Here is a 24,615-nt window from a genome sequence, read left to right as displayed (position 1 = left end):
TTGAATGTAACCTTCAAAGCAAAGAAAAAATGTAGTAGTTACTAAATCTAATTAAGGTATTCAAATGGCAAGATATAATAAGTTTACAAATGAAAATTGATTAAAATAAAACAATGAGTGAATAGTAATATCTTGACTTGCTATGGCTTTAGATGTATCGATGATAGTCAAAGAACGATATAGTTAAATATGATGTTTTGTTAATTAAATTATTGTATTAATGATTAATATCAAATGATAAGATAAGTGATCTTTTTTTTTTCCCTCACTAATAAAAAAAAAATAAATTGCCTTTATTTCCTTCTCCTTTTTATATTAGAATATAAACACTTACAATAGTTGATTACATTAATTTAATATATACTATATATAATATATACTCAGAATTACAAGTGAGAAAAGATGGAAGATTGTTGTGTAGTTGATTTAAATATTCACTCTTTAAACTATGAAAACTGTCAATATATCAAAGAATTCTTTACTAATGTTGTAATTTTTTATTGTTTAAGTAATTCTCAACGACTCGTACAATGCTAATGTCTGAGATCATACAAATATGTCACCGCTTTGAATGGTGGCTTCGCTTGATCTCTTCGTATATTTCAAAAATTTAATGACGTTTTAACTCAAAAAAGGTACATGAAGGATGGTAGTGTCATTTGTTACAGATTTTATAAAATCTTAGGAATTGATCCAAATTAATCCGAATCTATTTTTTTAGTAATATTATTAATCACATTGCTTTTCAACTAAAATAATATTATATAATTGAAGTACAACGGCATGTTTAGCTTGATTACCAACTATACTATACATATTTTTCCAGATTTCAAGATCCTTTTCTACTCTGTAAAGTATGTATTACCGACTTTGTGTGATATTCTCTTGCATTTGTTGGTAGCATAATTCAATAGTTTTGAGGGAAGTGTTATAAAAGAGAGACTCTTAACATTTCATAAAATTTCATTCATAATTTCACTCTATATATACAAGAGCCACTCATCGAGCAACTATTCAACTCAAAAATCTTCGACTTTAAAAATAACTTTACCATCATTATCTTTCAAATTCTTGATATACTTCTTATAATCTTTTCTCCAATCATGAATTCCATCAATTTTAAATTTTAATTTATTTTCCAATACTAAATTTAAAGCTTGAGTACACCAATCTGGTTTAATTTTTAAAAAAATCTCTTCAAAATAATTATAATTTGTCCAGTTGTTTAGTAAAGAATTTGACCATTTATTAACCCAAGGATTTAAATAATTTTGTTCATTAAAATCTATTAATTTATCAATTTGATAACTTGGTTCAGAAAGGTAAAATTTACATCCACTTACCACTGTTGATCCTGTTTTTTTAGGTTTTAAGATTTTGTTTAAAAATGGTTCCTTTTTTGACGAATTGAATAGTTTTTCTATTGATACTGATATATTTTGTTTGAATGGTAAGTTTAAAGTTTCAATCTCGTGGAATTTTGTTGATGATGATTGGAAATATTTTTTACATCCTATTAAATCTATGAATAAATCCAATTTGTAATTGTTGATATTTGATTCATTTATTAATTCATTATTATATGGTACAAGTAAAGAATCAATAATTTCAGTTGCGAAAAAATCAGGTTTTTTGTAACTTATTGGGATTTTTTCACCTGGAAAATATAATCCATTATTGAATATATCAAAAGTTACGATTTTAAATCTTTTGGTGGTGGATGGATCATAATATTTTTTTTCAAAATTTTTGATTATTGAGTTCATGTATTGTTCTGATTTTTCTCGTATAACTAGTATTAAATTTAAAAATTCAAAGTTTTTATATTCTGATAATAATATTTGTAATATTGTTAATCCAATATTTGTATCTGCTCCATTTATTAATATGTTGACTTTAGTGTTCTTGGTATTCAAATGTTGAATCATTTGTTTTGAATGGTTGTATAACAATGATATTGATGAAAATTTGGCTAATGGTGATAATGGTTTATTTTCGTCAAATGACAATTTACTAGTTTTAGACACAACTTCATCGTCTGCAGGACTTGATTCTTGACTTTCTTCCTCTGTTGGAGGTTCAGCTTGATCTTTAGTATTTTCTGTCTCTTCTTCTCCAACTTCGAATCCTGTTGTATCAATTTCATCTGGTTTTAAATTAATATCAATATCTTCGATTTGTTTAATTATGGATTCATCAACTTTGATCAACACATCTCTTCCAGGATAAATAATTTGACTAGTTGACAAAGAACCTCTTCTAGAAGTAGGATCAATTAAACCAAACACATAGTCTCCCTCTGCAAATTGTTTAGCCATATTTGTACCAACATTAGTTATAATACCTGAAAATTCATAACCCAATCCAACTTTGACATTACTCAAATTTAGTAAGTATTGATTAATTTTACACAAGTCAAATGAATTTAAAGATGCAAATTTTATATCAACGATAACACTATCACTAGAAGTAGGTAAGTTTAAAGTATTATAATGAAATTGTAATTCAGTTTCTTTATTTTGTACAGAAAGATCCTTAATATCGAAAAACTTAGCCTTGGATAAATCAGGTAAATCAGTTAATCTTAATCTACTATTTGGTATTGGTTGTTTTAGTAAATCTTGAACTGGTCTAGGAGAAGTTATATGTTGATTATCTAAATAAGCTAATTCAGGTGGGATTTTGTGGAATGGTGATGATTTTATTTCATCTTGTTCTTTTTGTTTCAAGTTGGCGTGATGTTCTTCTAAATCTTCTTCTGGTGGTGGTGCAAATCCTACTGATTTCTTTTTAGGTTTTTGTTGTGGTTGTGATGATTCTGGCTCTGGTTGAGTTTTTGGTGATTCTGCTAAATCTATTTCTGTAGCTAAATCTTGCTCTTCTGTTGACATATTAAATTGAGTATGTGTATTGTGAAATAGTTGATTTTATAATTGATAGTTTAGGGAGATGTTTTAAGGATGAATTGCGATATAAATTTATAATATGTTTTAATAGATTGTTATATAAATGGCTTTATAACCGATACTAAGTTGCGGTAATATTTTGACACTTTAAATTTTGAGGATATTAAAATATTTTAGTTCTTATAAAGATTTATTTAGAATAGAGGGAACTAGTGAACTAAGGATCACAATACAAAAGAACCTTTAATAATTGTACACATAAGGCTAATTTTATAACCATTCTGTATTTCAGCACCCATAGACGGAGTTTAAGGTTTTAGTTGTAGAATCAACATCACCACAAATATGATGAGCTCCAAATTCCTACGCTAACTACGTGCAAGAATCATTTATACTTGCATCTGTTAAAGGTTAATCAGCTGCTGATTTTGGTTAATTTACTCTGATAATATGTTGTATTCTAAATAAAACTGATAAAGCCCTTCGTTATCTAACAAGACTTCTTCAAGATCAAAATTTGAACAAGTTGAACGACCATGTCAATATTTAATTCTTGGACTGTCTGACTCTTTTAACAAAGTTGTAGTATAAGAAAATAATCAATCATTCATCAAACTTAATTATACCAAGCAGCCCCTTGTCAACTTAAAGATCAATCAATTCAAGATGTGGGTTGTTCCGGTAATATGTTATACTTTGATCCTACTACTATCATTACTTGGTCTAAGATTTCATATAAATATATTCAAATATCCATTATATCTAACAATTCCATTAACTTTGGGAGTTTATATACCCTTATCAATTATATTCACATTACCAATGGATTATGTATCACATAACTCAAAACTGGGAGATGATATCGATTGGTTCGCATTACCAGATAATGTTATTTTATATATATGGAAATCAAATTATTGGATTACTTTCTTGTTAACTTGGTTAATATTACCAATGCTTTTGGAATATTATAGATCAGGCCATAATGATCCAATAAATAAATTAAAGGATTCAGCCAAAGAAAATATAAAATTTCAGGTAATAATGTTGGGTGTTTCATTAATTGGTTTAATTTATTTGTTAATTGATGTTGGATTAAATTTTAATCATATTAAATTAATGATTATTGCCATTGCTCATGTTTATTCTTTAATCTTGGCGACTTGGTTAATGGGTCATGGATTGACTAGTATACCTAGGAATAAATGGATTCAAGGTTCGGTTTTGAAGGATTTGAATCATCAATATTTGAAAATACCGAAATTAGTTGATGAATTAGAAGATACTAAAATATCGTTTAGAGAAGATGTATTGAAAGTATTGATTTTGAAGCAAAATTACACAAGTGAATCAGAAGAAGATTTTAATTACAGAGATTGGATATTAAACTTATATGAATCGATACCTGGAGAAATTAAAGAGCAGGTTGAAAAACAATATCTACATGATACTACAAATATTGATAGGGATCAATTGAATGATTCATATATGACAAAACTAAACTCTGATTTCAATCTGAATTTGAATAGACTAATTGGGTATCAATCTGAATTTAATAGATTAATTGGTAAAATCATGAGATTAGAAGATGTATTAAATGCAGTTTCCACAAAGGAACTAGTTTTCAGAATTGATAATCATAAAGTTTTATGGAGTCCTAGATTTAATTTCATATATTGGTATTATATAAGGCCCACTGCGAACAAAGTTACAGCAGTTATTCTAGGATTAGCATCATTAATTATATTACAATCAGAATTTTTTCATTCAACAAAGTTGTCATTATTAAATGTATTAATATATTCAACTGGTATCTATAACTACTCAATTTTACAATTTATCATATTATCATTATTTTTTTCATATATGTTATTTTCAGCATTAAATTCATTAACTCAATTGAAAATCTTTAATATGTATCATTTAGTACCTCATAATTCGGATCCAGTTTCTGCATGTTGGTACGCAATGTATATTGCTAGAATGACTATACCATTGAGTTATAATTTCATAACATTATTTGTTAGTAGGAAATCAATTTTTGAAGAATGGTTTGGACAGTCTATCCATTTAACTGGCTTATTCAATTTATTAAATAATTGGATCCCAAGATTGATTTTAATTCCTGTATTATTAGCAATGTTTCATGTATATGATAAACTCAAAAGAAAATTAGGGATTGCAGACTTATACGATTCATGGATTTTATTTGACGAAGATAATGAAAATGATAATGATGATTTCGGTAAAAGAAAAGATTTAATAATAGTTGAAGCAAAAAGAATTATATCAAGAGAAATGTCTAAAAGAGAAATGCAATTGAGACCATTCAATTTATCAAACAACAACATCAATCTTCAAAACCCAGCAGATGCAAATTATGAAAGAAATAGAAGAGAATTTACATCTTCATTAGCTAACAGAATTGATATTTCAATCGAAGAAGAACCTGGTTATGATAATGGAACATTAAACATACCACAAAATGGATTCTGGGGTAAAGTTAGCAATACGTTTAATGGAATTATAGGTAATAATCTGGTAAGTAACCAAAATAATAATAATCGACAAAGACCTTATAGAGATGAACCTTTAGATGATTTTAATTATGATAATGATGCTAATGAAAATTTGATTCTATAGAGATGCTAGATATAACTATGATAATTTAATACTTCTAACAATAGCAAATGTAATAATTGTAATAATTGGTTACTCTCGCTAAATATAAACACAATTTTCATATCTTGTTTCATCATTCTAAAAAGTATGTTTCAAATTAAAGTGGGGAAGGAACTGGTAGCAACGGAAATATCAAATTCTAATAATTTAAGCGATGGAAATTAAAATCCGAGAAAGATTACAAAAACAATAATTTATCAAATCAATCTCTGTTTACTTTATCTATAGAGTTTGTAATCCAAAAAGGGCATCAAATACCTGTCTCCAACCAATTATTTAACAAGCCAACCTCACTACTATCATACATCTACTCAATTGATGTCAATTTACATACTATCGAAATGCAAAAAGGTCTCAAAAAATTATAATCTATATTGCTTGAATTTTATAAGACGAATATCCGACTCAGTAGTGTTTACAGCAGTTGATAGATCACCTTCAATTCCAATACGTGAAACTAATATATTAACCCAAGGTAAATTAAGAGTACAACTACTCAAAAGTCCATCACACTTAGGTCATGCAACTAGCAGAATTAATCGACCTTATAATGAAGATAAATATAGTGCAAAAGTTTTAAAAATAAAAGATAAAGAGATATTAAATTTTAACATATTTGATGGACATGGTGGCGATCAATGTAGTGAATTTTTGACTAAGAACTTAGCTGAAAATGTTGAAAATGGAGATTCGTTAGTTAAAACAAAAAAGGCGAGGGAAGACCTTATCAAGAAATATGTTAAAAATGTGGGGGGATATTGGAGAAGATGGTCAAAACATAGAGAGAAGACATTTGAGTCATGGCAGAACAATTACCTAAAACTAACAAATTTCAAAGAAGAATGTGAACAAGATGATCTAAATTTCAGAATTCCCTTAACTTTTTTAAAAACTGACTATGATTTTTTCCAAGATGAAACAAAATCAGGATCAACGTGTACATCAGTTTTTTTACAAACTATATATTGTAATTCTCAGAAAAAGTTCCAACCATTTTATGAAAATTATTATTTTAATAGGAATACTATTTCAAAATTAACAATAGCACATTTGGGAGATACAAGAGCAATATTAGTTGACAAGAATGGGTTAGCTAATGGAATAACTGAAGATCATCATCCTTCAAATCCCATGGAGAGTACAAGATTAAGAAGATACGCTGCAAATTTCTTTATGACTGATTCATTTGGAGAAGAAAGATTTATAGCTTTAGCCAATACAAGATCATTTGGGGATATAGATTACAAAGAAGTCGGAGTAACAGCAGAACCAGATATAATACAACTCGTAGTTGGAGATTCAACAGAGATATCAAAACAATTAACACCAGAAGAAATCAAAAAACACACAATAGGAGGATTAGGAGGTGATGAATTATTTTTAATATTATGCACAGATGGAGTAACAAATATTCTAACAGATCAAGAAATAGCAGATATAATAATGACCCAACAAAAGAGATTAGGTTCGAAAGCAAATCCACAATTTTGTGCTCAGGAAGTGATTAAATTTGTTGAATTTGTAGGTGGAGATGATAATGCCACTATTTTAATTATACGTTTAAATGGATGGGGTAATTGGCCTAATATTGATAGAACTGGAGAGTTGAGACAAAGTAGATTAGATGATTTTAATCCAAGACGTGGTGGGAGTGGATAAATTAAAATTTATTTAGATTAATTATTTTATAGAAACTTAAAATTTAAATTATATCTTCCAAATTTATTTATTGTAAATTTGTATGTACAATATATATACAAGTAGTCTATCATCATCATCATAAAATTGGGATAAATTTTTCTCCCAAATAGGACCTTCTAATTCTTAGAATATTTGTACATGAATCTCTTTCTCGTAGGTGCAAATTCCCCTAATTTAGAACCAACCATATCATCAGTAATTTCAACTTCAACATAATCTTTACCATTATGTATTTCAAATTTCAATCCAATAAATTGTGGTATTATCGTACAATTACGAGCTTTTGTTCTTATACTGGTTTTGTTTTGGATTGCTTTTGCGATGGGTAAGGGAACAATATGGGGACCCTTCCATACTGATCTACTTAGTATTTGTATTGATGGATGCATTATTTCTGTGGAACTGTGATTAGTTTGATAAGGTTGGTTTGATTTGGTTTGATTTGAGTTAGTTGGTTCGTACTGATTGAAAAATTACTGATTTTTTTTTTCATATTATTGTTTTTGTGTAATAATTTACGAGGGTTTGTTTTATGTTAGATGAGACATTACAAAATTCTTGATCTTAACATTTTCAACTAATTTCAAGTCTCATATATGTTTGGGGTTAGATATGATCCAGATGAAGGAGTGAAACCAATTAGTAATGGTAACGATTTCAAAATAAATATAAAGAAGAGAATTAGACCGGTAGAAGATGAAGATGAAGACGAAGAAGAAGAAGAAGAAGATGAAGAAGAAGAAAAACAAGAAGAAGAGGAGGATAGCTCAGACCAAAGCGAAGACGACGAAGAAATGGAAGAGCAAGAAGATAGTAGCTCAGAGGAGGAAGAAACGAATGAAAATGGGGTTACAGATAAAATGGAGATAGATAATCCCGTACTCAATGATTCAGAATATACAAAAAAGCATCAATCAGTATTTGATAAATTCAAACAAGCTTCAAATCAAAGTAAGAATCTAGACGACGATGACGAAGTAGAGGAAGAGTCAATAGAAAAACAAGATTTAGCTCCATTACCACAACCCCAGCTACCTAGAGACAAAAAACTATCATCAACTTCACATCACCTTAAGAATTTGGATTGGTTAGCAAAACCAGAATATATACTACCAACAGAAACAAGACCATTTTCAGAATATAAATTAGAACCTTTTATACTAGATAACTTGAAATCATTAGATATTACAAATGCGTTTGCTGTACAAGTTAGTCTATTAAATAAATTGTTACCAGAAATTGTGAAAAATAAAATTATGCCTGATGCCTTTGGAGATATTTTAGTGAATGCATCTACAGGTTCAGGTAAAACATTAGCATATTCAATACCTATAATACAAGCATTACATGATAGAATTGTACCGAGAGTCAGAGCAATAATATTAGTACCTACAAAACCATTAATTAATCAAGTTAGAGCCACATTATTACAACTATCTCAAGGATCAACTTTAAATATTGTTAGTTTGAAAAATGACATATCTATAAAAGAGGAAAGTACCAAATTACTAAATTCAATCCCAGACATTATAGTGAGTACACCTGGTAGACTTGTTGAACATTTGAACTTAAATTCAATAGACCTTTCAAGTTTGAGTTTTTTAATAATTGATGAAGCAGATAGACTATTGAATCAGACTTTCCAAAATTGGTCACTGATACTAACAGCAAAACTTGAACAACAACAACCATACAACATTTTAGATGTTTGGAGTATAAAAGCCAAAAAATTAATTTTTTCAGCTACGTTAACTACTGATGCTGGTAAGTTAGCAAATTTAGATCTTTATAAACCGAGGCTAATTATAGTCAATGATTCTCAAAATTTAGTTAATGAATTATTTTCAATCCCATCAACTTTATCTGAATTTAATTTACATTTTGGAGTTTCCAAAAATTCAATAAAACCACTAATACTAGTCAAATTCTTAATATCACAATCTAAATTATCAAACGTTCTAATATTCACGAAATCAAATGAATCATCAATTAGACTATCTAAATTACTACAATTGATTTTTGATCAACTTAACTTACCAATAATAGTAGCATTCATAAATTCTACAAATAACAGAACATCAATCAGGTCGAAAATTTTAAAAGATTTTACAACCCAAAAAATCAACATTTTAATAGCAACAGATTTAATAGCAAGAGGTATAGATTTAACAACAATAACAGATGTCATAAATTATGATTTACCAAACTCGTCTAGAGAATATATTCATAGAGTTGGTCGTACTGCAAGAGCTAATCAATTAGGTTCGGCGTATAATTTTATTTTTGGTAAGGGGGAATTGAAATGGTTTAATACTTTTTCAAAAGATGTTAGTAGACATGATAAAGAAGTTGAAAATTTTGAATTTGATGTTGCTAGTAATGTTAGTGATGATGATGAGAGAATTTATCAAAATGCTTTAAATGAATTACAACAACAAGCTAAGAATTGAAAAAATATTTATAGAGCAAAATAATACATCTTTAATTACAATAAATATCTTGCATCCTCTACACTCTATTAATATAACACAATAATTATGTTTCAACGCTTTTACACTACTTATTTAAATTTTGCAGCTAAAAGATAGCATAACAAATATTTTGCCATTTATGTATACAGATCGATTTTTTCCATTCAAGAATATTTTGTATACTTTTTTCTTCTGCAATTGATCACTGAAAATTACTTTTATCCATACTACTTATATCCATACTACTTTTATCCATACTAGTGTAGAACTATTTATTTATTTATTTACATTACTAACATCAAAATTTTAGTATTCATTATGAATTGAGAAATATTAGTGAGACATTTCACCCACATAAATATGGAAACAATATGAGTTGACTACCCGAGACGCTATTCCGACCCAATGAGTTCAAATAAACAATTTTATTAAACTTGAAAACCAACCTTTGGAGTACAAATTTAACCAAATGACTGGACTGTGATTTAAAATAGACACTGGAGTGAAGCAGATATTTGGAGTTCTAAAAAATTGACTGACAACCCTTTTTGACTTTGGCACTTGAGATATATGACTATGAGTGGGCAGGTTGTCTGATGGAGATAAATAGTTGATTCTAATGCAACTTTTGATTTGATTTCATTTCATATTTCAACAATCATTCGAACTAGACAAGCGATGCAATGCTATTGCACTTGTTTTTATTCGACTGATCTTCAGAAACTATGATTACTAGCCAAAGCTTATTTACCAATTTTAGTATAAATTTATACACTTTTAAATTCTTTAAATTGGATATTCAGATTAACTGGAACTTGATGTGTCAACCAATTACGATTTCCAAAACACATTTCGGTTATATCATACACCAAGCAAGACTTAGCGACCAGTTATAAAACATAATTCCATAAATTTATGTTAACATAGCTCCATATTAGCACCTGAATAGCACTTTGAAAATTAAAACAAACAATTAGTCTTACCAATATTAAAATTTAAGTTCGGTTCTCGATTAACGAACTTCATGTCATCCATTTTTGAGATAATAGATATATCAAATTCGATCTGATTTTTTTAGCGTTTGATTTGATTGCCTATCATTTTTAGACCAATGACAGATTCCCCTTATAATGACATAATAACTACCCGTCGTATTCTTCAAATCAATGAATGGATAAATTTATATCATTAATTTATCCGTATTGATTAAAATGTTAAAATATTATACAACGGCTTTAAATGATTGAAATATGTAGTCACAAAAACTATTCAATCAATTTTAAAACCGTTCCCCACAAAATAATAAATAAATTGAAATTTTATTTAAATCAATAATCTTCTACAATTCTTCATTTTAAAGACAACAATTAAAGAACAATTAGAAATGGCCGAACCACCTTCATTAACAGATATTAGATCACCAATAAATCTAGACAACTTGAAGACTTATTTATCAAAAGTTAATAAATCATCTTCAAAATCTTATATTGGTTTCAATGCAACTATTCCAAGATCATTCACCAAAGTAAAACAATTTACATTTGGACAATCCAATCCAACTTATTATTTAGAGGATTCTCAAGGTTCAAGATTTGTATTGAGAAGAAAACCAAGTGAAAATGCAAAATTAATTTCTAAAACTGCTCATGCTATTGAAAAAGAATTTTTTATTATAAATGGTATAAATCAATTAAATAATGATATAGGGGAGGAAGATTTTAAAGTACCTGTTCCAAATGTTCATTTATTATGTGAAGATGAATCTGTGATTGGTTATGTGTTTTATTTAATGGATTATGTGGAAGGTTTACAAGTTAAAAATCCATCAATGCCTGGTTTTTCAAACAGCGAAAAAGACATTTACTACAAATCAATAATAAATACAATAGTGGCAATTCACAAATTAGATGTTGAAAAATTATTAGAAATTTTACCAGCTGAACATTTCCCACAATTTCAGAATATACAGAAATTAAAATCTACAAGTTATTTTAAAAGACAAATTAAAACATTAACAAATATTCATAATTTACAATCGAAACATGTTGATCCAATCCCAAATTTTGATAAATTAATCAATTGGTTCATAGAAAATGCACCACAAGATCCAGCGAAATTAACTTTGATACATGGTGATTTCAAAATTGATAATGTTTTATTTGATCCCAAAACTAAAAAAGTTTGTGGTGTTTTAGATTGGGAACTTTGTACTATAGGAAATCCACTTTTTGACTTATCTAATTTTTTCCAACCATTTCAATTGCCTAAACAGATGAATAAAATAATATATCAAGATCCCAAAAATGAAATGGGCATAGAAAATATTAAATCACAAGAATTCTTGTTATCACAATTACAAAACTACAACAAATTAATAAAATGGAACCCGCATGATCTTTCAAATAATCCAATAAAATTATGGAAAGTTGGTCATACTTTTGGTCTTGTGAGATTAAGTATTATTACTCAAGGTATAGCAATGAGAGTTAAATTAGGTAATGCATCAAGTTCGAGTGCAAAAAATTATGCTCAAATGTATCCATTTTTAAGTGAATTAGCTGTTGATTATGCTTTTAATGATCATGATATTGAAAATAAATCAAAAATTTGAAACATCGAAACTGTTTAGATAATAAAAAAGTAAACACATAGAAGAAAATAAAACTAGTTCTTTGAATAGTATGGCTATCATAAACAGGAGAACTCAGAAAAAACCACCTTTAATTACGTGCATTACCTCTCGTATCTCGTTAAGAAATCATCATTGATTCTCATTGTGGTTATAATTTTCTTGTTATTCTTAAGTAATACTACCTATTCTTTTTTTCTTAATAATTATATAAAGTGTATTGATTATTATTTATTCAATTTCTACCACATTACTTATCATTTTTTGTATATTACATTTTAATTAACAACCTAATTTTAAATGTTGGGGAAGTTCTAAACTTGGAGATATTAAATCAATTGATAATATATGTCAACAATCAAAAGACCACATTTACCAATTAATATAGTAGAAAGAATAATAAGTTTTATTGATGATGAAGATGTATTAAGAGAATTATTAGAAAATCCATCTATACAATCAATAGTTGCAAATTTCAAAATTCCAATTTATATTATACAAGATGCAGATAATTCGTCAAGTTTAACTCAACATAGAGGATCTATAGATAATTTTATTGAAATTTGTCAATTATATAATTTTGTACCTGATTTAATTGAGTGTAATTTAAAGAATTTAAAAAAATTATATGATTTGCAAATTATTAATTTAAAAAATTCTTGTTTTGAAATTGAATTTGAATATGATGATTTAGTTGTTGATTTAGAAATAATTTTGAATAATCTTCGAGTTTCAAAATTTTTTAGAATTAGTAATGAATTTTCCAGCTATTATAAAATTGAAGTACATTTAAATAATTCAATTTTAGAAGATAATTTTAACAATGAGAATAATGACTATTTAAAGGATCATTACTTATTTTTGCTTACATTGTTGAATTCAAGAAGATCAAAGCAAACTAAAAAATTAAATTCAATTCCAAAAGTTTATATTACTTCAATTAATATTGCTGATTTTTTTGATTATGAAAATAAGAAATTTCCTACAACTGTAAAAGAATTGAAACTTGTTATTAGCAATGGAATGAATGATAACCTTGAGTTTGGATATTTGACTAATTTAAAAAAGTTGGTTCTTACTGAAGGCTGGTATAATCGTCATCAAGGCTGGATGCCATTTCCACCAAATCCTAGTTCACTTACTTCATTATCCCAAATAACTTTTCCAGAAACATTGGTTGAATTAGAGTTATTCAATGCTGACATTTCGGATTTTGATGATTTGGGTCAATTACAACATTTAAAAATATTAAAAATTATGGATTGTTTTAAAATTTTCACTATAAATGGTGCTTGTTTACCGGAAACTTTAAAAAGTTTAACAATAAATTCTGCATTTTATTTTAGTGGTAGGTCAGATGAGATAATGGAAAGATTTTGGAATGCTTTAGATGATGCACTTGAATTTGATACAAATAGAATAGAAGTTGATAACATTGGAGTTTTGAATTTATTTAAAAATGATATATTACCTCCAAATCTAACTCATTTAGAAATTCAAAATTTGCCAAATCATAACTTAACTATTGGTAATGAATTAAATCTGCTAAAAAATGTAATTATTGAAAATACTTGGAATATTGATTTGCCTCCAATCATTAAAAATGCTGGAAGTAAATTGGAGTCTATGTCATTGAAGGGTCAGAATGCAATTGATTTTAGAGAAGTAAAACTTCCATCAACTATTCAAAAATTCACAACAAGTATGGAGATACTTACATACGATGGTGAAGTACAATTTGGTGATTTGATAAATTTGAAAGAGTTGAACCTTTTAGGAAATGAGGAAGGTACCAAGTTTGAATTTCCACCTAATTTAATTTCATTGAGAATTCTTGACTCAGATGAAATAAAATATTTTGATACTAGGCTAACTGACAATTTAAATAATTTTAAGTTTTTGAAAGTTTTAGAATTAGATTATACCTATTCATCTGTACAAATTTTTGAAATTGAATTACCAACAAGTTTACTCGAATTAAAAATTCTTGATTATTGTGAAAATAAAATAAAGGTGAAAATTTCGAATCTTTCAGAATTAAATCAATTAGATCAGCTATATGTAATCAATGTTCATTTACAAAATAGTGCCAATGAGTTACCATCACTGATCAAAACTCTATACTTGGTTGCAACAAAAGGTAAACCAGTTTTTAAAGGTAATATAAAGCATTTAACAAAATTAAAAGACTTAGATTTATGTCACTATAGAATTAAGTCTTTTGATTTCAGTAAAATATCACCAACTATGAAGACAATAAGAATTCAAGATTGTACAATGAATGAAATTATGGGGGACTTCAAAAACCTAATTTATTTATCATCCTTACGTTTAAGTAAATCAAGAATAACCAATAACATTTTGAAAAAACTAGAATTCCCACCATCATTAAAATGGTTAGACTTGGATGAAAATCCAATTTTGGATCTAGCATTAGTTAACCTCAAAAGTTGCTCATTATTACGTCATTTGAGTCTTCGTAAATTAATTGCTAAAACAAGAAATCAGATTATTAATGATGATATATTAATGAAAGATATTAAAGAGTATTGTCCTAATATGTGGTTAGCTTCTTGTTCTTATGGTGTTAAAAGTCGTGATGTTTTTGTATTCTTTGGTGGATAGTGTTTGTTGATTTGAATATTTAAAGTTTTCTATATTATATTGATAAATATTTTGCATCCAAAATTTTAATGATTTCGCTTTGAATTCCAATCTAACGTAGTATAGACAAGAGTCAAGTCACAAGTCATCGAACTATTCACAGAAGGACCTAAGAATATACTTAATGGGAACCATTACTGATTCAATGGATTGCGATACAACAAATATTATAGTTCAGTAACTAATTTTGTCTACACTACGTTTTTGTGCTCTATTTTGGTTTCAAATATGTAAGGGCACAAATTAATATTATACATAATAATTATTTTACGTGTAATTTAATTTCATCTTTTATTTTACAACCAAAATTTAAATGTTGGAATTATCCACCACGTTGATGATATTGTTACTTGAATGATAAAGTGATATATGTTCAAGACAAAGAGACCATATTTACCAATCAATATAGTTGAGAAGATAATAAGTTTCGTAGATGATGATGATATACTTGGAGAATTGTTAAAGAATCCATCCATACAAACTTTAGTTGCAAAGTTCAAAATTCCAAAATTTACAATAGAAAATGAATACAATGCATCAGCGTTAACGCAACATGAAGGAAACGTAGATAATTTTATTGGAATGTGTTATCTTTATAATTTTGTACCTGATTTAATTGAATGTACTTTAAAAAATTTTAAGACTATATATGAAGCCAAATTCATTAATTCGTCAGAAAATATTAATTTAAAGAATTCATCATTTGAAATTGAATTTGAAGAAAATGATTCACTTGTTGATTTAAAATTTATTTTAAATAATTTTAGAGTTACGAAAATTATAAAAGTTGATCCTATCGATCTTTATAGGATGGAAATTGCGTTAAATAATTCAGTAGTGGAAGATCACTTTGATAATGGTAATAATGATTATATAGAAGATCATTATTCATTTTTAATTAATTCATTGAATTTAGAAAGAACAGATGAAGCCAAAATGTTAAGTCCAATCCCAAAAGTTTATATCACATCAATAGATATAGAGGATCACTTTGATTATGGATCCGAGACACTCCCCAAAGCCTTAAAGGAACTAAAACTTACTGTATCTCGTGGCATGGGTGAAGGTCGAGATATTAGTTACTTGACCAACTTGAATAAATTAGTTGTCACTGATGGTTTTTATGATCGTGATGAATATTGGCCATCGGTTCTAGATAATCCTGCTTCATTTACTTTCTTAGATCAAATCAGATTTCCAGGCACATTAGTTGAGCTAGAACTATACAATACTGGTATCTCAAATTTTGATGATTTAATAAAATTTGAACAATTAAAATCATTAAAACTTATGGATTGTTTCGAATTATTTACCATTAATAGTCATTGTTTGCCAAAGACTTTAGAGTCATTAATTATTGACTCATCATTCTATTTCAAAACTCCTGAGATTCATGTAATGGAAGAATTTTACTCAAATGCAGAAGGAATGTTAGAACTTGAACCAGGCAATATAGAATTTATTGATGAAGATGAAGGAGGGTGTGTGAATTTATTTAGAAATAATATTTTACCATCAAATATAATTAACTTAGAAATTTTATACTTACCAAACCACGTATTAAGTATCGGAAATGATTTACCATATTTAAAATCCATTAAGATTAATAATATTCGAGAATTTGATTTTGATTCACTTATTGAACATACCGGTGATCAATTGGAAACTATTTCCGTACTAGGTGGTAAGGAAATGGATTTTGATGATTTTAAGTTTCCAACAAGCTTAAAACAGTTAACAGTGGATTATTCAATATTTAATATAGGGGTAGATCAATTGGAAAATTTGCAAAATTTAAAACTACTCAAATTATCCGGGTTTGATGATTCATCTGACTTATTTAAACTACCACCAAATTTAAAGTATTTAAAATTACATAATTCTCAGGATTCTAAATTTTTTGATTCAAGATTTCATCATTTCAATAATTCAATTGATTTCAATTTTTTAAAAGAGTTAGAAATAGATTATACTTATTCTAGTATCAACTTTTTTGAAATTACTTTACCTAAATGTATTCAAAATATCAAACTTTATGAAACTGGTGATAGTAAAGTTAAAGTAAATATTTCAAATTTATTTGAATTGAGTCAATTAACTACATTAAACGTCACTAATATACATTTACAAAATAGTTTAAATGATATTCAATCACTGGTTAAAGATTTACATTTATGTGCTACAAAAGGAAGACCATTATTAAGAGGTGATTTTAATCATCTAAAAAATCTAAAAAGTTTAAAAGTATCTCAATATAGATTCAATAACTTAGATTTAAATCAAATATCCAGAAGTGTTAATGCAATAGAATTTGACAAATTAACAATCAAAAAGGTAATTGGGGATTTTGAACATATGACTTACCTCAAGTATTTAAATATTAAAAACTCAAAATTTACAAGTAATATTTTAAAAGAAATTGAATTTCCAAGTTCACTAACAAATTTATCATTAGATTTAAATCCAATTCATGATTTGTCTTCAATTAATATTGAAAATTGTTATTATTTAGAATATTTTTCTTTAAAAAATATAATTACTAAAAATCGTAATGAAATTATAAATGATGGCATATTGATCAATGATTTATCGGAATTTTGCCCTAATTTGATTCACGCTACTTGCACCTATGGTTTAAAAGGTAATCGGCTTCTTAATATCACAATTCATCGTGGTTGAAAGGGTGGATTAAATAATGTATAATTTATAGTTTTTGTATATAAAGAATAAAGAACTATAAATTATCATAATTATGTATTTATGTATTACCATCACTGATCAAAATCTCATACTGGGCTGCAACAAAAGGTAAACTAGTTCTAAAGGTGATATATGTCATTCAACAAAACGGAAAGAATTAAATATATGTCACTATGGGGTCGAATCATTTGGTTTCAATAAAGTCTCACCGACTACAAATAAAATAAGAACTTAGGATTGTACATTAAATGAAATCATGGGAGACTTTAAAAGTCTAAATTATTTATCATCCTTACGTTTTTGTAATTCAACAATAACCGACAAAATTTCAAATAAATTAGATTTCCCATCGTCATTAAAATGGTGAGAGTTGGATTGGAATCCATTTTTGACCTTAGTATTAATTCTAAATTATCAATATATATAATTTGTTGTTTTGTAAATACCATAATCAAAAATTTAGGTCGATATAGCCTACTCTTTTGGTAGCTCTACTTCGCTAAATATAACGCGTTATAATAATTATAAAGTTGTAGTACAAAATTAAAATTTTACACGTAAAGGGAATCAAAAAAAAAATACTGTCAATAAATTTTTCAATCAACCTTCAATCAATTATCATAAACTCACTTCATAACCTCAATTCAACCAAAAATGAAGTTATTAATTACATTATTCATATTTTTCACATCCATATTATCCCATAATGTTTTATTACAACCATATGGAAAACAATGTTTTTTCGAAACTTTAAAAAAAAATGATGAATTAGCAATATCATTTCAAGTTGGTTCAAGAGATCCTCATAATTCAGAACAATATGATATAGAATTTTATATAACTTCACCACAAGGTTCAACATTATTAAAAAAATCAAAAATTGATCATGGTGATGAAAAAATAACTGCTATAAGTAATGGAAAATATCAATATTGTTTTTCAAATGAATTAAGTTCAAGAGTTGATTTAGATGTTAGTTTTAATATTCATGGTGTTGTATATGTTGATGTAAATGATCCAAAATCAAATACTTTAGATTATGCTATTCAAAGATTAAGTCAATTAACTGATGAAGTTAAAGCTGAACAAGGTTATTTAGTTATAAGAGAAAGAACTCATAGAAATACTGCTGAATCAACAAATTCAAGAGTTAAATGGTGGTCTGTTTTTCAAATCTTGGTTGTTGCTGTTAATTCTATTTTTCAAATCTACTATTTAAAAAGATTTTTTGAAGTTAAATCTGTTGTATAAATTGAATAAAAATTGAAAACTAAAAATATTAAATATTTCGTTATTAAAAAATCTATTTACTGAACTTTTTTTAAAATTTAATTCTATTTACTAAAATGCATTGAAAACTTACTCTAATAAATTTCTAGTAGTTTTTCTTGCTTGTTGTATTAAATATTGATCAACTAAAACCAAAGCAGCCATTGTTTCAACAATTGGAACAGCTCTTGGAGTAACACTTGGATCATGTCTACCTCTTGCAGCTAAAACACCATTTTTACCATCATAAGTAACTGTTTCTTGTTCTTGACTTATTGTAGCAGCAGATTTAAAAGCAACTGAAAAATAAATATTTTCACCATTTGATATACCACCTTGAATACCTCCTGAATTATTAGTTTTAGTTTTTAATCTTTTATTTTCTTCATCATAAATAAATAAATCATTATGTTTTGATCCAGGAATAGTTGTACCTATAAATCCAGAACCAAATTCAAATCCTTTTGTTGCTGGTAAACTCATCATTGCATGAGCTAATTTTGCTTCTAATTTATCAAAACATGGTTCACCTAATCCAATAGGACAATTTCTAATAACACAAGTTACAACTCCTCCAATTGAATCTTTTGAATCTCTATATTTTTCAATTAATTTAACCATTTCTTCTCGTATTGATGCATCTGGACATCTTATTGGACCAACTGAATCTACTTCTTCTCTTGTTATTGTATTTAATATATTTTGAAATTGAAAATCTTGTGGATTACGATTCATTGAAATTTCTCCAATTGAAGAAACAAATGCAACAATTTCAACATTATTTATTTTTGATAAAATTTTTTCAGCAATTGCACCAGCAGCAACTCTTCCTATAGTTTCCCTTGCTGAAGATCTACCACCTCCTGAACCTGATTTTAATCCATATTTTTGTATATAAGTATAATCAGCATGACTTGGTCTTGGATATAAATCAGTTTCAGAATAATCACCAGGTCTATGATCTTTATTTTTTACCATCATTCCAATCGGACTTCCTAAAGTTATACCGTTTTCAGTCCCACTTTGAATTTCAACTGCATCTAATTCATTTCTTGGTGTTGATAATTTACTTTGACCTGGTCTTCTTCTTGTTAATTGTGGTTGAATATCTTCTTCAGTTAGTTTTAATCCTGGTGGACATCCATCAACTATACATCCTACTGATTTACAATGTGATTCTCCATATGTTGTGACTTTGAATAATGTACCGAACGATGACATTTGTAATTGTGCGAGTCTTCTTGTTTAAATTAAATGATCTATTTGACTTGGTTGTAAATTTTTCAGTTTTTTTTTTTAGTGTGTTTCAAAAATTAAAAAAAGAAATACGACTCATAAAATGAGTCAAGATAAAAAAATGGTTCAATTATTAAAATAAGGGTCATTGAAGTAATTCGATGAAGTTCACAACTCTATATTGTACTTTGATCTGACTGTGATATATATCTAGTAATGTCAACTTATTAGAATATTTATTTCCTTGAAGTATTTTGGCATAAACCCTTTTTTTTTTTCATCCCAGCAGCTCAAACCCTCTCAGGTACATATAATCCATATAAACTGTGCAATCCTAGTTTTCAATTTTTTTAAATATTTCTTTAAAATCTTATAAGTAGGCTCAAGTTAAAGAGCATTTAAAAGTGAATGTAATTAGTATTTGGTATCACTTTATTGGATCGAAAGTGAAGGATATGTGTAATTTTTAAAATAATTTTTATATAGATGTAGAAACTATTATATTTTCAAATAGGAACAACAGAAAAGTTAGATCTTGAATGAAAAAAAAAAAAGAAAAGTTGATTAGTGAAATTTATAAATTATTTACAAAAGGATTTATAATATAATTCTGAATAATAAATAATTAAATAATTTGATATTTTTAGTATTAGTTTTGCAACCAAAATAATTACAATTGAAATAAAAAAAAACAATAGTAAATATTACTAACTACAATAATTTATTCTATTATGATAAAAGGTTAACAAATAAAGAGATCTTTCATTAAAAGTCAAAATAGTTTTACTCCATTTCTAATTTAAATGTGATCAATTCTTTATTTCAAATATTACAGAGAGTAGTTAAGCGTATCTTTAAAATTTCCTTGAGATTACAGTAATAGATTTGTAGAAACAACTACAAGTCAAGAATTTAAAAATCTGGGGTTAATCAAATATTAAAAATTAAAGTAAAATTATGCGAGCCGTAATAAACCGTATTACTTTTTTGATGAAATTTGTGCAACTGTAATGTTGTGTGTATTCAAGTATATTAAATTCTTCCGATTAAAAAAATTGTTATTTTTGAGGGAAGGTTATTAACTCTATAATCTTTTTTATAACAATTAAACTCCCAAAGAAGTCTTTTGAGTTCTTTAGTTTTTAAATCTCAACCGTTAGATTTATATAATATTAAATGTTTTATTATAACTAGATAAAAATAATTTTATTATATAATGAATTTTGGAATATGAGCCATTTTATAACCGATCTATTTTTAATTTTTCAAATTACTGCTACCATATTAATATTATCTCGTATTTATTTCTACCCCTCAATTTTATTATCTTGTGCAAATCTTTGTAATATAATGGATGAATGGAAGTGTCAAATTTACACTACCTTTCTTTTTTTTTATTTACACCACAAAAATTAACAAGATTTAATTTCTATTTATATAAGAATTACTGGGGGAATTTTTATGATAACAAAAATTTAGGGAATTTAATTCATTTTTATCAAAAAGGGTTTATTATTTACAACCAATTTACAACCAATTTATAACTACTAATCCCCGACAATAATGGCTGAATTATTTACAAATTTAACTGAATTACCACCTGATCCATTATTTGGTTTAAAAGCAAGATTTTCACAAGATTCTCGTTCAGATAAAGTTGATTTAGGTATTGGAGCTTATAGAGATAATAATGGTAAACCTTGGATATTACCAGCTGTTAAACAAGCTGAAAAAAAATTAATTGAAGATCCAAATTATAATCATGAATATTTATCAATAAGTGGATATGAACCATTTTTTAAATCAGCAGCAAAAGTTTTATTAGGTGATGATTCCATAGCTATAAAAGAAGATAGAATTATAAGTCAACAAACTTTATCAGGAACTGGTGCATTACATTTAGCTGGTGTGTTTTTAAAAAAATTTTATCAAAAATCAAAAGATATATATATTTCACAACCAACATGGGCAAATCATAAACAAGTTTTTGAAACTTTAGGTTTAAATGTTAAAAGTTATCCATATTGGGATAATTCAACAAAATCATTAGATTTAAAAGGATTTTTAAATACTATAAATACAGCAGAAGATGGATCAATTTTTCTTTTACATGCATGTGCACATAATCCAACAGGTTTAGATCCAACTGAAAATCAATGGGATGAAATTTTAAAAGCTTTAGAGGCTAAAAAACATATAATATTATTTGATTCTGCATATCAAGGTTTTGCAAGTGGTGATTTAGAAAAAGATGCTTATCCTATTAGAAAAGCTATAAATGAAAAAATTATAACTTCACCAATTATAATTTGTCAATCATTTGCTAAAAATGTTGGTATGTATGGTGAAAGAGTTGGAGCAATTCATGTTATATTACCTACTCATGATAAAAATTTAAATAACGCAATAAAATCACAATTAAATTTAATTATAAGATGTGAAATTTCAAATCCTCCAGCTTATGGTTCTAAAATAGTTAGTGCAATATTAAATGATCCTTCATTATATTCACAATGGAGAAAAGATTTAATTACAATGTCAAGTAGAATTAAAAAAATGAGAAAAGAATTAAGAAATAAATTAGAAGAATTAGGTACACCTGGAAAATGGAATCATATAACTGATCAAACTGGTATGTTTTCATTTACTGGTTTAACACCAGAACAAGTTTCAAGATTAGAAAAAGAACATGGTGTTTATTTGGTTAGTAGTGGAAGAGCTTCAGTTGCTGGATTAAATGAACATAATATTGATAAAGTAGCTCATGCAATTGATGAAGTTGTTAGAAATGTTAAATCAAAACTTTAAATTTTATAAATTATAAGTTAATATTTTAATAAGATCGGTTTTTTAATGCATAAGAATTAATAAAATATAATATTTATTTCGTAGAGTTCACTTTTCAATTGACAAATACAATAAGAACATCATTACAACATCATTACTTTTTCTATTTTACAGTATTTTAAAATTTTTATATATTAAAAATGTTTGAACTTTATATATGATACAAAACTTTTAAACCAAAAAAGTATGACTTAACCAATTAAACCTCTCTTTTTCTTTTCACTTCCCATCATCAAATTCACCTTTTCCACCTCACCAAAAAGCTCTTCCCTTATTTTCTTCTAAATGAACAACCTTCAGTTAATTTAGCTTTACCACCAGTTGGAGTACATAATACAGTAGAACAAGAATCACAAGTGACTGAAGTTTGAGCATGTGAAAATACAGTAGTAATATTTAAACATCCTTGACATTTAACATCCATAAAAAATGATCTTGGTTGTTGTACAAGAGTTTTTAATTTATATTTTTGTAATTCTGTTTTTGGAGTTGGATGTAATAAATCTTGGACTAATACCTATAAAAGTGTGGATGTTAGTATATATTTTGTATATTTCGAGAATGTTTTGTTTTTGGATATCATTACTGAGGAATTAATGGGGTATGGGTTTTCGTCGAAAGAAGTCTGTTTGGATAGTTCTTTGTAGATTGTTATTTTCTGAAGTTTGTCGAGGTAGAAAAATTCTAAATAATTTATTCAATTCTTATCAAAACTAGTTCCAATTTGTTACTCTAGTTTATGGTCTTCTTTTTAATTTTTCATCCTTTCAATCCTCTCCACTTTGGGATATAATATTGTTATTCATAAATTTTCTAATCCATATTTTGATAAATAATCTAAATTAAATACTCTTGATTTGAATATGACAGTACTGCTAAATTGATCTCTATACATTCAAAACATGACTTCTCGAACATTATATTATCCTTAATGCTATTTCTTTATTACTCCTAATCTTGAGATAATAATATGTTGAAAAATTTGTGCAGAACTTTCCCTACTGAACTTTCCCTACTGAACTTTCCCTATTCAACTTCCAATATACTCTATTTCCAATCCTCTAATTTCCTTGAACAAAATGATATCCATTCCCTAACTGAGACATACCATTTTGACTCTATGTAATGTATGTGCTTTTATTAATTAATATCTGAAAAATTTTTGAAAAAAAAATATATAAATATAATTAATAATATATTGTAATATTTAGTGCGCACTATGTATGTATATGAGGTTAAATTTATTATAGTAGTTATATGCTAAAATTGCAAACTACCAAATGTCAAGGGCTAGAGCCCTAGCTGATTTTGCAACCAAAATTTCCAAATCGTTTTTTGCAACCAATTTTAAATTGGTATGTATCATCACGTCAAATACTCTAGATAAATTGACTAAAGTGACCGGATATTAAGAGAGTAAACTACAGAAATTCAATTAAAATTATAAAATAAAAACGTATATTAAGATATGTATTCGCTAAAAACAATAAGGAAACTCACACAATATGAA

At 27.0% G+C, this 24,615-nt stretch overlaps 12 protein-coding genes across 12 annotated transcripts; 8 read left to right on the top strand and 4 right to left on the bottom strand. All coding sequences in view use genetic code 12, as the record gives it.

Moving 5' to 3' along the window:
* Positions 1-1,019: 1,019 nt before the first annotated feature.
* KGF54_000079 (uncharacterized protein) lies at positions 1,020-2,891 on the bottom strand (the record flags this gene model as incomplete). The annotated part of the gene is made up of 1 exon (XM_051766740.1): positions 1,020-2,891. One exon carries the CDS (start codon positions 2,889-2,891, stop codon positions 1,020-1,022), a length of 1,872 nt encoding a protein of 623 aa, XP_051622694.1.
* An 837-nt stretch (positions 2,892-3,728) lies between these two features.
* On the top strand, positions 3,729-5,549 carry KGF54_000078 (LMBR1 domain-containing protein; the record flags this gene model as incomplete). Its single annotated transcript, XM_051766729.1, has 1 exon — positions 3,729-5,549. The coding sequence occupies one exon, from the start codon at positions 3,729-3,731 to the stop codon at positions 5,547-5,549; it is 1,821 nt and encodes a 606-aa protein (XP_051622693.1).
* A 357-nt stretch (positions 5,550-5,906) lies between these two features.
* On the top strand, positions 5,907-7,247 carry PTC6 (type 2C protein phosphatase; the record flags this gene model as incomplete). The annotated part of the gene is made up of 1 exon (XM_051766718.1): positions 5,907-7,247. The coding sequence occupies one exon, from the start codon at positions 5,907-5,909 to the stop codon at positions 7,245-7,247; it is 1,341 nt and encodes a 446-aa protein (XP_051622692.1).
* A 158-nt stretch (positions 7,248-7,405) lies between these two features.
* On the bottom strand, positions 7,406-7,678 carry KGF54_000076 (mitochondrial 37S ribosomal protein uS19m; the record flags this gene model as incomplete). Its single annotated transcript, XM_051766707.1, has 1 exon — positions 7,406-7,678. One exon carries the CDS (start codon positions 7,676-7,678, stop codon positions 7,406-7,408), a length of 273 nt encoding a protein of 90 aa, XP_051622691.1.
* A 207-nt stretch (positions 7,679-7,885) lies between these two features.
* On the top strand, positions 7,886-9,739 carry KGF54_000075 (putative ATP-dependent RNA helicase; the record flags this gene model as incomplete). The annotated part of the gene is made up of 1 exon (XM_051766696.1): positions 7,886-9,739. One exon carries the CDS (start codon positions 7,886-7,888, stop codon positions 9,737-9,739), a length of 1,854 nt encoding a protein of 617 aa, XP_051622690.1.
* Positions 9,740-11,144: 1,405 nt separating this feature from the next.
* On the top strand, positions 11,145-12,371 carry KGF54_000074 (uncharacterized protein; the record flags this gene model as incomplete). Its single annotated transcript, XM_051766685.1, has 1 exon — positions 11,145-12,371. The coding sequence occupies one exon, from the start codon at positions 11,145-11,147 to the stop codon at positions 12,369-12,371; it is 1,227 nt and encodes a 408-aa protein (XP_051622689.1).
* A 366-nt stretch (positions 12,372-12,737) lies between these two features.
* On the top strand, positions 12,738-15,014 carry KGF54_000073 (uncharacterized protein; the record flags this gene model as incomplete). The annotated part of the gene is made up of 1 exon (XM_051766674.1): positions 12,738-15,014. One exon carries the CDS (start codon positions 12,738-12,740, stop codon positions 15,012-15,014), a length of 2,277 nt encoding a protein of 758 aa, XP_051622688.1.
* Positions 15,015-15,422: 408 nt separating this feature from the next.
* On the top strand, positions 15,423-17,732 carry KGF54_000072 (uncharacterized protein; the record flags this gene model as incomplete). Its single annotated transcript, XM_051766663.1, has 1 exon — positions 15,423-17,732. One exon carries the CDS (start codon positions 15,423-15,425, stop codon positions 17,730-17,732), a length of 2,310 nt encoding a protein of 769 aa, XP_051622687.1.
* A 675-nt stretch (positions 17,733-18,407) lies between these two features.
* On the top strand, positions 18,408-19,004 carry EMP24 (Emp24p; the record flags this gene model as incomplete). The annotated part of the gene is made up of 1 exon (XM_051766652.1): positions 18,408-19,004. The coding sequence occupies one exon, from the start codon at positions 18,408-18,410 to the stop codon at positions 19,002-19,004; it is 597 nt and encodes a 198-aa protein (XP_051622686.1).
* Positions 19,005-19,112: 108 nt separating this feature from the next.
* Positions 19,113-20,243, bottom strand: ARO2 (bifunctional chorismate synthase/riboflavin reductase [NAD(P)H]; the record flags this gene model as incomplete). The annotated part of the gene is made up of 1 exon (XM_051766641.1): positions 19,113-20,243. The coding sequence occupies one exon, from the start codon at positions 20,241-20,243 to the stop codon at positions 19,113-19,115; it is 1,131 nt and encodes a 376-aa protein (XP_051622685.1).
* Positions 20,244-21,821: 1,578 nt separating this feature from the next.
* On the top strand, positions 21,822-23,066 carry AAT21 (aspartate transaminase; the record flags this gene model as incomplete). The annotated part of the gene is made up of 1 exon (XM_051766629.1): positions 21,822-23,066. The coding sequence occupies one exon, from the start codon at positions 21,822-21,824 to the stop codon at positions 23,064-23,066; it is 1,245 nt and encodes a 414-aa protein (XP_051622684.1).
* Positions 23,067-23,376: 310 nt separating this feature from the next.
* Positions 23,377-24,216, bottom strand: RPS27 (40S ribosomal protein eS27; the record flags this gene model as incomplete). The annotated part of the gene is made up of 2 exons (XM_051766618.1): positions 23,377-23,622; positions 24,214-24,216. The coding sequence occupies 2 exons, from the start codon at positions 24,214-24,216 to the stop codon at positions 23,377-23,379; spliced, it is 249 nt and encodes an 82-aa protein (XP_051622683.1).
* Between the last annotated feature and the right edge of the window lie 399 nt (positions 24,217-24,615).

Source organism: Candida jiufengensis, assembly GCF_024610255.1.
Source record: "Candida jiufengensis strain CBS 10846 chromosome Unknown scaffold9, whole genome shotgun sequence".
NCBI classification, from domain to species: Eukaryota; Fungi; Ascomycota; class Pichiomycetes; order Serinales; family Debaryomycetaceae; genus Lodderomyces; species Lodderomyces jiufengensis.
This window is presented reverse-complemented; position numbering and strand designations above follow the sequence as displayed.